The sequence below is a fragment of the Asterias rubens genome, chromosome 1 (genome assembly GCF_902459465.1).
Source record: "Asterias rubens chromosome 1, eAstRub1.3, whole genome shotgun sequence".
Taxonomy (NCBI): domain Eukaryota; kingdom Metazoa; phylum Echinodermata; class Asteroidea; order Forcipulatida; family Asteriidae; genus Asterias; species Asterias rubens.
The window spans coordinates 1913474-1927098 of NC_047062.1; the positions used below are offsets into that span (position 1 = coordinate 1913474).

The window sequence follows — 13625 nt, forward strand, 5'->3', positions numbered from 1 at the left end:
GCATTTTCAAATGCCAAAATACAAAATAGAATTACAAAAATATTAATTTTACAAATTTGCTTTCATACAAAATTACAAATTTGCTTGCATTTAGGTTTGTGCATATAATTATTCATCAGTGATTGTCAAAACAAAATTAACTGTGTGTATTTTTGGCAATTTAAATTGATACAAAAACAACTTGGCTTCCAATTCTTTTGGAGATCGTTTTTTGCATTTTTTGTTTTAGTAAAATGTCACCGCTGTACACAAGCATTAGGACAATTTGTAAAGGTCTTGTACATTATGTACATGTAAATATATTACATTTTTTCACCAAATCAAGTTAGAATTTTAATTTTATACGAATGTTTGTTTTTATTATTGAAGACAGTTTACGAGATGTTTAGTAATTAAAGGATTTGGGTACTTTTTCAATATGTCCATAGATTTACATTAAACTTACAGGGTTTGAAGATAATGATAGTGGAAAGCTTCTCTTCAAATATTACTTACTGAGGTGCTGTAGTTTTTGAGAATTGAGTAAAACAATGTCATGAAAATACGTTTGTAAATGCTTGAAATAATTTTCGTCTCATGAGACGAAAACTATTTTTATGACATTGTTTTACTCATTACCCAAAAACTACAGCACCTCAGCACGTAGTATTTTCAGGGAAGCTTTCTACTATCATTATCTTCAAACTGTGTAAGTTTAGTGTAAATCTGTGGACATTGTGTTTTTTGTCCTACACAAGTTATATAGACCCTTTAAGCGCCTTTTCTGAATATATCTACACCTTCAATTCTGCGTACCTATTACTGTGACTGGCATCCTGCTCAATTTTGCTTAGCAGGAATTGCTAAGCAACATTCTCTGCTTTTAAAAGCAGACTCTATGAAATCTATGAAATGCTTATGGGGCATAAAATTAAGTGCCTTTAAAGGGCCTGGTAAGCGCAGAATTCCAAATTTAAATAGTACCCATACTATTGATCCAAGACAGTACTCTCCTCAAGTAATACTCATCATTCTGTTCAAGATGCACTCAATTTCAACTACATTGTATAATGCTGAACTGTAAATGCCAATCTCAATTTTGAAAATTTGTCTCCACACCTTGTCTTCTTTTAGCCACTCTCATTTCTCACACTTCTCCATATCCTTGCTCTGTATTGAAATACATAACTCAATAATTGATTCTACTCACCTTCACTGTTCAAATCGTACCATTCTTCGATCAAAGAAAAGTACTACGTAGTACTCATCCTGGAACTCACAAGAAACACTTGTTTAAATACTCATTACATTTAACTTTCACCACACAAATGAGTTGTAAGATGAGTTGTGAATCGAGTTCTGATTCTATCAGTTTAAAACACTGTGACCCTCTTAGTCTGATTTCATGATACAGAGCTGAAGGGTTAGGAAACTCATTTGATTTTACCACCATGTCTGAACTACACTATACACCCCAACAGATGCTATGACTGTCTCAACATGTACAGACCACATACAGCCACTCATTTGACTTTACCAGCGTGTCTGGACTACACTATACACCCTAACAGATGCTATAACGATCTCACCATGTACAGACCACATACAGCCACAACATTTTAGACTGTGCCCCGAATGTCCATGATCAGACAGGCCTAACAAATGTCCTCACACGGTACTCTCCATGTCAATTGTACTCTGAGAAGAAGCGGCATGTATTCCGGAATCTTCGGCGGTAAAACTGCTGGAGGCGCTGATCAGTCGTCTCTTAGGCGGTGTGCTCTTGGGGGAATTCTCTGCCTTGGAATCGTTGAAGTAATCCCTCTGTAAAGGTGAATCACATTTCAGAGAATTCATCTCAGGTTTAGCATCTTCGATACTTGGGCTCGTTCTCGGTTGGTGATCATGTCCTTGCCGGGTGAGTGGGAGACTCAAGCTCCTTGAGTGTCTTGTGTTCTGCATGTTGCGACGAGACCGTGGACCCGATTCGACAGCTCCATCTGAATCCGGGGTGAGGGTTGCGTTGCGTCGAGCGATAACACTCTGGAATATGAATGGAACTTCTTCTTCGTCGTCAGGGTCTAAGAAGTCACCCGATGGTGAGATGACCATACTCCGAGAAGCTGTCGCATTGCTGTCATCATCTAGCCACTGGTCCATGAGAGACTCTTCTTCATGTTCGTCAGAATCACTGTCATTCCCGTCGCTTTCATCATCCCCCGATACACCACAAGAATCTGACTGCAGTGCATCATCAAGTGGAAGTTTCACCATCCCTTGGCCTGTCTCTCGCTGTATCCCAGTGGCAATTGCAGCTGCTGCTACTGCCGATGAGACAACCACCGTCTCGAGAGGATCCCCGCCTCCATTAAGCATCTCAGCTTGCTCCTCCATCATCTGTAACCAAGGTTTCCGCCTCCTCCTCAACATCTTTACAAACGTCTTGCTTACGCTGTAGCGTTTCCTCTTTGTCTGCAGCCCCTGGAACACAATAGCCATGATGCCAAGCCCGAGGATCAAGTACATGGACGTCCCAATCTTGTAGACCCATACCAGGACCTTACTTTCAAAGTTTTTCTGTGTCGCGACGTAATCACCAAACCCAATGGTGCTTAAAGAAATAAAACAGTAATAATGTGACGTGCTGAAATCCCATCCCTCCAAATATGAGAACACACCGGCTGGTAACAGGATGACTAATAAATAGGCAGGTATGATCAGAAGGATGATGATTACTGCTTTACGGACTTTGTCTTGGTGGATGACGTTCAGGAGGTTGGAGTTAATACGGATCCCAACGTTCGTCAGATGCTTCTTCCATTTAGAGCTGATCTCTGAGAGTAGAACAGCAATGAGGGGAATGCCAAGGTAGGCGTACACGATGCAGAAATTTTGGCCAGAGGGAGTGGCTGGAGACAGATGCCCATAACCTGAAAAAAGGAAATATAAGGTTGAACGTACAGTTTGGATGCATTGTGATAAACATGTTCGCCACCAGTTCCATTCAGAATGAACCCTACATGTGTACTTAAAAGAATGTACACACTGTGCTACTCCAAACCTCACCTGACAGATACACAATGTCGCTCTTTACTTTTTGGGTAAACTATTTTCTCAAAGAAAACAGTATTGTACCCTTGCACAAACGTCACACAAGGATGCTGTTTGCCGTGATGGGATTTTGGGAGCCAACTAGTAAATGTATTTAAATGCTGTGTGGCCCAAATTGTGCACTACACTGAATAACAAAAGGTGACATTGGAGCAAAAAATTATTTATCATGCAGCACAACACTTACCAATGGTAGTTATAATTGTTGTTGAGAAGAAGAATGCATTGGCCAGATCCCAACGAGTGGTTGGAGCAGAGTTGTTGTCCGGCTTTTTGGTTGGATCCACTCCGATGGAAGCCGCATACCAAACCTCCTCCAGGACAGCGTTAAACTCAGACACATTCAACGATGGGTTGCTTTCCACGAACGTCGCGAGATGGTTGTAAAGATCCAACTTGATTTTTGTTTCGTGAGCGGACTCTATGGCCGAGAAGATCAATGCTCCGAGGAAGAGGTAAAGGAAAGTAAAGACGAACAGAATGATGACTCTACGACCAGAACCCATGATTGACCGGACATCATGTTGCTGCTACATCGTCCTCCAAACATAGGGGAGTGCCTTTAAACCTGCAGATTGGTGTGGAAAGTAAATACAGTTAAGCTGCGTGTACATGTTGCTCATCCATTATTGGTAATATTGGCAAAAGATCTTCCAAGTTTGTGGCTACCATACTGCTTAATACACAGCCATCCAAAACCAAACCATCCACATGGCATCAACAGCTGTACTTGACTCCCAAATGAAGGAAGTGGTAGATGGACATTTTGTGGAGGTGTGTTCGCATTGTGCAGAGGATCAGTACCTACACACACCATAGAGCAAGCACACACATAGCACAATCCAAATAATTTCATGACCAGTGTTTGTGCAAATATCAGAAAGTCCAACTTCTGCAATGTCAAAGATTGGAGGAGACACTTATACGCGTGTACATGTGCTGCATGAACCATAATTGTTTTGTATTGTTTTATGTTTTATTCCAAACTGGAACATAATAGTTCCATTCAGTAAGTACATAAAAAACACAATGTACTTTGGACAAGTTGGAAGATACACGTACACCAACTGGTACACACATCATCTTGACTGAAAGGTTTAACCTCTTGGTAATTTCCACAGACCTGTGACATTGCATTTAAAGGCAGTGGACACTATTGGTAATTACTCAAAATAATTATTAGCATAAAACCTTACTTTGTAACAAGTAATGGGGAGAGGTTGATGGTAAAAAACATTCTGAGAAACGACTCCCTCTGAAGGGGAGTAGTTTTCGAGAAAGAAGTAATTTTCCATGAATTTGATTCGAGACCTCAGATTTAGAACTTGAGGTCTCGAAATCAACCATCTAAAAGCACACAACTTAGTGTGACAAGGGTGTTTTTTTCTTTCATTATTATCTATAATTTTTTATTATTATCTATCGCAAGTTCCATGACCGATTGAGCTAAAATTTTCACAGGTTTGTTATTTTATGCATATGTTGAGATACACCAAGTGAGAAGACTGGTCTTTGACAATTACCAATAGTGTCCACTGCCTTTAATCACTACCACGACTACTACTATTACTGAATATTATTAAAAGTGGGTTAACTTTTGGAACTGATTATATTTCAACACATCATTTGATAAGTAGGGATCTGGGTCTGAATTCTGGTATAGACATGATGGTGGCACGGAGGCTTAAGTGGAAATTGATTGGAACGGTGTGTTTGCTTGATACAGTGAGTTTTACAGAAACACAGCTGAGTTACATTGTATGCTGAAGCAAACATGCATGTACCATATTGATTTATACTTTGATCTGAGTTGAACACAGTATGAAATGTATTGAATAAATGAATGCACAAAACCCGGACAAATTATCCAATATTTATCATTGTTATTATTGTTATCAATTCAATTCAAGTCAATTCAAGTCAATTCAAGAACAAGTATCAATAAATAGAGAAAATCAGTATAGGCCCTCATGTACCAATCGACAAAATTAAAAGATCATCGAATTCGATGACACTTTCAGAGCACCATCATTTAAGTTTCTCATTCCAAGACACTTAGCGAAGTAAACAAATTAAAACAATGGAGTTCATTTTTTTAAAACCAGGAATAGACAAGAAACACTAACCCTATGCAATCAATATTTTAAATCTGTTTTGTATAAACTGTATTTGTCGCGTCTGTTATTTAGGGTACACATGAGGCAGGTGTACAATTTATTCATGAAATGTTTGCCAAGCTACTTATTGATTTTCCAGACAAATCCACGCAAAACCCGCTGAGTTGTGACAAATTAGCTCAAGCTAAATTGCTAAATGGAAGATGTATGCCTATAATGGCCTTCATCATGCCATTGCCAAGTACACCATCTTTGCATGTCATCAGACAGCAGCAATATTGAACACTTAATCTCTTTGCAAATCCTACCCACTCAGAATCTTCCACGAAATCAACTGCCTGTTTTTTTCTTCTTCACGATTTGATGGATTTGGCAATGTGCCCTAAAACATGTAAAATAGCATGCAACCGTCTCTTTTTGCAAAGAGAAGTAGGATTGTGCCATTGAGTTATATACAAGTAATATCTATTTATAATAATAATAATATTTATTAGTACTAGAAGGCACACTGGCCTACATAATACGCTGCCCCACATGCGCACATGCGGCCATTTTGTAAGTTGCGAAACAGCATCGCATAGCTTGTGTTTACGCGGTCCGGTGTGCGGCCATTTTGTGAGTTGACAAAACAGCATCGCATTATCAACACTCACTCCAACGCGTACTTCATGTTCAACGCGCATACACATTTTTTACAAAATGGTGTGCGTGTCTCCTTGTGGTCCCGTTGCTTGTGTACTAGCAGCATCACTAGTGCACTTTACACTCTAGGGTTTGTGGTGATGTACAATCTTGTTGGTGATTTAGTGTGGCTCTCAGAGCTCAAAATTAACACTTGGACTGCACGCTCAGGGGGTACCGGTCAACTCGTTCCAGGGTCAACTCAATCCAAAAAAACTCGGCCTTGTTTTGTTCCAGGCTGAAAAATTAATTTTATATATTTTTCAGACAGTCATAAAGTCAAAGACTTGTCTGCCTGCAATAGTTTTACACATATCGATCAATTTTCGGTAGAAAGTTGAGGACAGGACTCAAACCTTTGTGTATTTCATCCTTCAAAATGATAAGATGCAACTTTGAGAAATGCAGACTTATATAAAGTAGTGGATTAGAACATAGAGTAAGGACAGAGGTTTACTCTATGATTACATGGATTAGTACAATCCCTGTAACTGCAGATGTACATGTAGGGTCCTGTATGTCCCCCCCCCCCCCACAACATGTAAGCATAGTATGCCTCGAAACAAAGAGGAGGGGGGGGGGAAACAGCAACTGACAAATCTTTGTTTTCTAGAATCAATAGAACCAAGAACATCCTTTTCACTCATAATGAGTGCCTCTTGTTTGCTTGTCATTGTAATAAATGACTAAAAACAAGGTCAGGCCTGATACTTCACAGAGTCATTGAGAAGGCGATTGCCTCCATGCCCCCTGGTCATTGCCTTGGTGCCCTTGAAATGCTCTGCAGTACATGTAGAAATGTATAATTTCCTGTAAGGTGCCCTTTACCAAAGAGAATTACACAGAGGCAACAGAGGCAATATCCGCTGTTGCCCTGGTCTTGGTCTTGGCCTTGGTGCTCCTTCAAAAGTCACACGTAGACTTGTAGCAATGACGATTTAGTAATGGAAGTGCAGTGCCCAAAGTTGCAATTAGTTAAAAAGGCCTCAAGCCAGTACAAAGAATAAATTCCATGCCCCGGGTAGGGCCTACAAGCAACCTACTACATGTATGGAGTGAAATAGTTGGCATGACCTTATAAATCAATAGTGACTTCCTTTACTTATCAAGGAAATGTTCCTGTTGGTGCAACTATTTACATAGAAATACATAGCATTGGATTAGTGTGTGACACAGTACAATTTGCTTTTTTTCCTGTTTTATTGCAAGCCAATACTCTCATTGATCAATAATAAAACTGTCTTTAATTTTATAAAAGTGTCTTGGGTTGGAGTGGATGTAAACTTCCTTTCTTGTGTGAATGCTGTTACGGGTGTGACCGGTCTTCCTCCCTACGTCTTGAATTATCAAAAAATAGTTTAAAGGCAGTGGACACTATTGGTAATTACTCAAAATAATTATTGTCATAAAACCTAACTTGGTAACGAGTAATGGGAAGAGGTTGATAGTATAAAAACATTGTGAGAAACAGCTCCCTCTGAAGTGACGTAGTTTTCAAGAAAGAAGTAATTTTCCATGAATTTTATTTTGAGACCTCAAGTTTAGAATTTGAGGTCTCGAAATCAAGCATTTACAAGCACACATCTTCATGTGACAAGGGTGTTTTTTTCTTTCATAGTTATCTCACAACTCCAATGACCAATCGAGCTCAAATTTTCACAGGTTTGTTATTTTATGCATCATATGTTGAGATACACCAAGTGAGAAGACCGATCTTTGACACTGCCTTTAATACTTATATCTGTTTCTACACAGAACATACCTCCATGCACAGAAGAAAATCCCAGTATTCTAGTAAGCACTGTCTGTACCTTATAATTATAGCATTTTTAGTTCAGCTCCAGTGCCAGTTTACTTTTTAGATGGTCACTAGACAAGAGTAGTGTGGGCTACATACAACCAAGGAGCTATAAAAAGGACTTTTTATAGCTCCATTATTTATATGCATTCATAAATACCCCAGATAGTTTCGCTACTCCTATTGGTGGAGAGCGCGTCACTTGGGGGTGTTTAAAAAAAATTAAACGGATGATAATGACCAACTGGACTGTTTATAACTGGCTCTGGCTTACGCGCGTACGCCAATATTATCACACGCAACGCCCAATTCATAGCTATTTTAAGTAACAGCGCGTAATCTATTTCTAAGCATGTGCGCGTACACACAACTTACGCGCATCAAATAGATTCTTCACAAAGTTTTTGAAAAAAATACTTCAATTGTCAAACTCAAAGACCAAGTGTTGATAATAAAAAACAAAATTAAGACGTTTTTAAACAAAAGGGCATTTATGAGTGGGAATAAAAGTGTAGTGACTCGCTCTTTTTAAACGTCCTTTTAAAACCTTGCTTTTTTCATGTTTTTGCAGGATCGTTGCCGTGCGAAAAAGACCCTCGCTACAGCAACGACCCTGCCGATTTTAAACGGCCGTTAACGAACTCGTCACTTCCCTTTAATTCCCTTAGTACAACCACCATGGGCTGGGGAAAAGAATGGAGCTGACTAAAATTAAAATCACGACCACCTGTCCACACAGAGAACAGATGGTTATTCAATAGATCGTTGGCAGTTCGTTGGACGTTGAGTAGACATCCATCAGACAGAGCCGGTTATTCATGCTCAGAGAGCAGAGTACAGACAAATCCAGTGACATGTGTAGACTGTAGCCTATTGTAGGGAACGGAAGGAAAGGACAAAAGCAAATACCTCATCTCAAGCCGAATAAATTGACTTACCATCGATTATATAGAGTGAAAAGTGGACTTGACATTCACAGCTATTTCTACCACCTTGACATTAACGGATTCGATGTGGTCATTTTTATCAGCTGATGAACCTGTGAACCCCCTCCTCCTGATGATGTGACCCTGTGTAGACAGGTGGTAGGCTTGGTTGCACGTTGCACACGCTTCCACACTTCACGAGCGCCAGACTGTATAGCGCCCTCAACATTGACATTGGCGGTAATTATTACTCAAAAATAATTATTAGCATAAAACCTTATTACTTTGTAACGAGTAATGGGGAGAGGTTGATAGTATACAAATATTGTGAAAAAACGGTTCCCTCTGAAGTGACGTAGTTTTCGAGAAAAAAAGTATTTTTCCGCGTACTTGATTTCGAGGCCTCAGATTTAGAATTTTGAGGTCTCGAAACCAAGCATCTGAAAGCACACAATATTTTGTGTGACCATGGTGCAACAAGGGTGTTTTATTCTTTCACTCGCAACGTTGATGACCGATTAAGCTCAAGTTTTCACAGATTTGTTATTTTATGCATATCGAGATACAGCAAGTGAGAAGGCTGGTCTTTGACAATTACCAATAGTGTCCAGGGTCTTAAAGAAAACAATAACAGAAAAAAGTGGATTAGATGAGAAAACTTGAGGTCAAATTTTGTGTTGTAACATTCGGCTTTCTTGAAAGTTTTTGTTCTTCTTACGTTGCATGGAACACATTGCGTGTCCATATTTTGAACAACAAACCACTGATTCCCTGGTTTTTTAAACTATACATAATAAAAGAATCAACTTTTGCAACCACCGGAAACCAATGATGAAAAGAGTGCCCAGCTTATTGAAAACAAGATCTGCAAAGAATGACTCAATCAGTATTTGTGTTTTATTCATTTAAGTTGTGTCTTTGTAACAAAAAGTGTCTAGGCCTACTATCCATTTAGTGGTAGTGCATCTGACCACTTTGGCGCTCGTCACGATTCACTTGATGTGATTCGTATTTATTTTATTTTTTTTTTTTTACACCAACATGTCCATTGTCGTAGTTTCAATAGGATTTGTTTGTCCTTCTTAAACCGAATAAAAAAAAGGCAATCCTTAAGAAAAAAAAATCAGGAAATGTTTTGAGGATGGCAATTTCGATTGTACCCACTGGTCGTACTATAATACTATAGACGCACTGGACACCTTTGGTAATTCTCACTTGGTATCTCAACCTTTAGGCCCCTATGCACAAAATAACAGACCTGTGAAAATTTGAACTCAATATTGGTCGTCGAAGTTGCGAGATAATAATGGAAGAAAGAACACCCTTGTCACACTAAGTTTTGTGTGCTTCCAGATCTCAAAATCTAGTTCTGAAATCGAATAAAAAAAGAATCCTTTAGAAATCAAATAGTTTTAGTGGGAGTCGTTTCACAATGTTCTACAATGAACAGCTCTCCATTGCTTGTTACCAAGTAACCCGAAATGCTTACATTTATTTTGAGTAGTAAGTGTCCATTCATATTTAATTCAAAGCACGAAGCAGTGTTGGAGTGACTGCAAAATTAAAGGAACGTCTGTTCTATTTAAACCAACATGTGAGTCTTCCCTTGTTTATTGACTGACCTGTTCTATTTCTTCATTAATCAACCTGTCATTATTAAGGGTTTCGTTTGAGCGGTCATAATGCTGCATGCTTTAGGGCTATTTATACGGACATGCCCTCTGGCCGAACAATAACGAAATGGCAAACAATAATAACAGATTACTTAGGTTTATGCGCAATTATGTTTCAGTGCACAATATTGATGATTTTGATTAACGTCCACTTATCCTTGGTGACTTTACGGACAGTTTAAGTAATGACGGGAATTATAGAGGGATGGAAAGACAAAATAAATATTGACTACCCTCAGAAAAGAACACACTGTCAAGTTTCTGGCCAATTTTTGCGATGATTGACTATCGAGTTACCGCTGCCGCTAAATGGGCTAATTTGGGAGACAAAAAGTCGATGGCTATGTATACCCTTTATCACATTTCACGCAAGAGCACATTTATTTCGAAACCTCAAAGAAAAGTGGCGCCTTTAGCACAAGCCTTGTTGCAACCAGTTTAAACGACGTCACTGCAAAAACTGATGGAGTGTAAAATATTGACACACATGGATGTTGTCGAAATTCGACTATCTCACAGCGTGGGACCATAAACGACTTGTCCACAAGTCTAACGAAAATCATATTCTTTAACACTGATGGAAACCATGTGTACACATTGAAACCCTACCCTATGCGACCTGTTTTCATGTTCACTTCGTGTTTAATTCCGAAGGAACACGTTGCCTTGGATCGGACGAGTTGGTCTATGAAAAGCGTTTGTAACCGTTTGTTATAAAAAAAAATGCATATGGTTGGAAAGATGTTTTAAAAGTAGAATACAATGATCCACACAAATTTGCCTCGAAATTGCGTGGTTTTCCTTTTACTTAGCGAACTAATACGGTCGGCCATTTATGGGAGTCAAAAATTTGACTCCCATAAATGGCCGACCATGGTAGTCGACGAGGTAAACGGAAAACCGTGCAATTTCGAGGCGTGTTTGTGTGGATCATTGTATTCTACTTTTACAACATCTTTCTACCCATATGCATTTTATTCAAAACGCTTTTCAAAGACCAACTCGACCGATCCAAGGCAACGTGTTCCTTTAACCTATTACATTAGTGTCGCTTTAGCACCCACCAGTGCCCACATCGCGTATCTATATATTTATGTGAAATCACCAGGTTTCTCCAGAAGACGATCATAGCATCCTGATCGAAACGTCGAGTTGAAACCAACGGTTCATTTCCCGAACCACCCCAACTCATTTAGAGATAGGTCATTACATGGTGTTACCGCAAACCATTATCGTATTTCCACCAAGCAAAGTTTCAAATCCTACTTTGGTGTCAACCTTGAAGCGATTTATGACATACAACCCCGCCTGGTGAAAAATAGAGATGACTCTTTCAAAATCTTGAAAACATTTCTGCAATGTCGTTTGTGCGGATCCACTGCAAAATAGGGGTAATAATTGTTTTCCTTTCTCTTCTACCATGTGGAATTTGAAACTTTGCATAGTGGAAGTATAAGCCGTGGGGTTCTCAGTAAGACCGGGTGGATATCTTTTTTGTTTGTAGTGACGTGTGTTTTGAAAAGAACCGGTGGTACATGTTGCGACATCGACTCACTACAAAATATTAACACCGTGTTGATTTGTTCACTTAGATACCAAGAGAATCAATTAAGCACCCCCCCCCCCGTTTTTTAGGTGGACGTTTCAAAAGGAAAAGAAGACAGGGTAGAACCATGGAGGGAGGAATTTTAACAAAGCATCAGCGAAACTGTTGGATGGGTCTACGACTGATTCATGTATCAAGTTTTGCTTTGTGTATTATACAGTAATTTTACTGATTCACCGATTGGGTAGTAATTTTTTGAAGAAACTTCAAAGAGTAATCGGCAACGATAATTGTATAGCCAATCACTCCGCAATAACAAACATGAGCGTAGACTTGTGGACAAGTCGTTAATGGTCTGTTGCGATGAGCAGTCGAGTCGTGTGGTTGTTTAGGTTTTATGCGATCGAATACTGGTCTCGCGAGATCACTGCTCTCGTCGCGAAGCTGCTGGCTATATACCGACTACCCCAACCACATTAACTGCCAGCACAGCGCGAGAGCAGTTTAAGTCTCGCGGGGGGCACTCGTGAGAATATCGCCAGTGCTGCGTGAATCGCAGAAAGAGAGAGTCAGAACGCTATTCCCGCGACAGACATTAATTAACAACTTGTGCACAAGTCTAACATGATCAGCGCAGTCAGCACTGTCCTCCGAGGAGTTTTACAGAGTATTCTCGTCGTTATAAACGACTGTCATTCGGTTTCCTTCAGTTATAACCATTCTTGCAGAGGAGTGGTAGAAACTAACAACTGTTCAATATGATGTGCATTGGCGTCTTGGTTATGCTGATAGCGGTAAGCGGTAAGTTTGTACATACAATGACAGTTTCAAATTGAATATGTAGTGTTTTCTGCGGTAGGCAAAATGGGGTGGTTGGTATGGGTTAATTAGATCAGTTTAGGGTGAAGGTTTATCTAGTTGGGTGAAGATGTGACGCCTCAAAAAGTGGTTGGGGCGTGAAAAAGAGGGACTACGTTTCCATGTCTTTCCACATTAACCATGTATGTAGTCACATCGCCTCAACTAGTTCTTCATTGATTAAAAAGGGGCGGTTTTTTTTAAAACATTAAATAAAAAGTACATTCAAATCTCGACCCAGTTTAATTCTGTGCGCTATATTCCTTTTTTCCCCGAAAATTTCCATCGGTCGTTAGCCGAGAATGACAAATTCGGGTTAAAGGGGAGTGCAGCGGGCAAGTGCTCTAGTTCAAATCGGGTTGTTTCGATTGCGGTTATAGCAATTATAAGTAACGGTGATTTTGGGTTTTCAAAAAGATATTTTGTTTGATTTGGATAGGATTGTCCGAATAACCTAGAAAAGCTCTCCTTGCTATAAAATGTTGTTCATCATGTTTTAAAACTTTCAATTGAATCAGACGAGTGACACCAAGCCAAACGTGCTAACTTAAATCACACAAACTTTTAAATCGTCGATGTTCTTCTTCCATCTCTCGTACGCCACGCCCCCATTCTGGGTCCGTCGATTTAACCGGTTTTTACCCTCAACATTATCTTCTTTGTTACGATGAACCTATTGGTTCTAATTCTATCGTAAATGTGAACTGACGAACTTCCTGTATTCATTGTTAGAGTATCGTAGATAGCCCGGTGTGGATTTTATTGGCGCTTGAAACTGTTGGTATTGTTTAGCATAACAACTTACTTGGTTATGAGCAAAGGAGCCTGCTGTCGATTATTTTAAAACATTGTGAGAAACGGCTCCCACTGAATTAACGAAGTTTTTGAGAAAGAGGTAACTTCTTTCTCAAATTTTAAACTTCAGGCCTGAAGCCT

At 39.4% G+C, this 13625-nt stretch overlaps 1 protein-coding gene across 2 annotated transcripts; it reads right to left on the reverse strand.

The window, feature by feature from the left end:
• Positions 1 to 689: 689 nt before the first annotated feature.
• Positions 690 to 8740, reverse strand: LOC117298697. Of its 2 annotated transcripts, none has more exons than XM_033782024.1 (3): positions 8691 to 8740; positions 3278 to 3658; positions 690 to 2909 (listed from the first exon to the last, which is right to left on the reverse strand). In XM_033782024.1, the coding sequence occupies exons 2-3, from the start codon at positions 3594 to 3596 to the stop codon at positions 1648 to 1650; spliced, it is 1581 nt and encodes a 526-aa protein (XP_033637915.1). In that variant the 5' UTR covers positions 3597 to 3658; positions 8691 to 8740; the 3' UTR covers positions 690 to 1647. The 2 variants fall into 2 exon arrangements, with proteins under 2 accessions (XP_033637915.1, XP_033637908.1); XM_033782017.1 differs by having other exon boundaries at positions 8625 to 8740.
• Between the last annotated feature and the right edge of the window lie 4885 nt (positions 8741 to 13625).

What these genes read in the sequence shown, in the direction of transcription:
- LOC117298697 (XM_033782024.1), bottom strand. Translation starts at nt 3,596, where the DNA reads ATGGGTTCTGGTCGTAGAGTCATCATTCTGTTCGTCTTTACTTTCCTT. An exon ending in AACAATTATAACTACCATTG is followed by an intron (nt 2,910 to 3,277) that starts GTAAGTGTTGTG and finishes TCCTTTTTTCAG; the next exon opens with GTTATGGGCATCTGTCTCCA.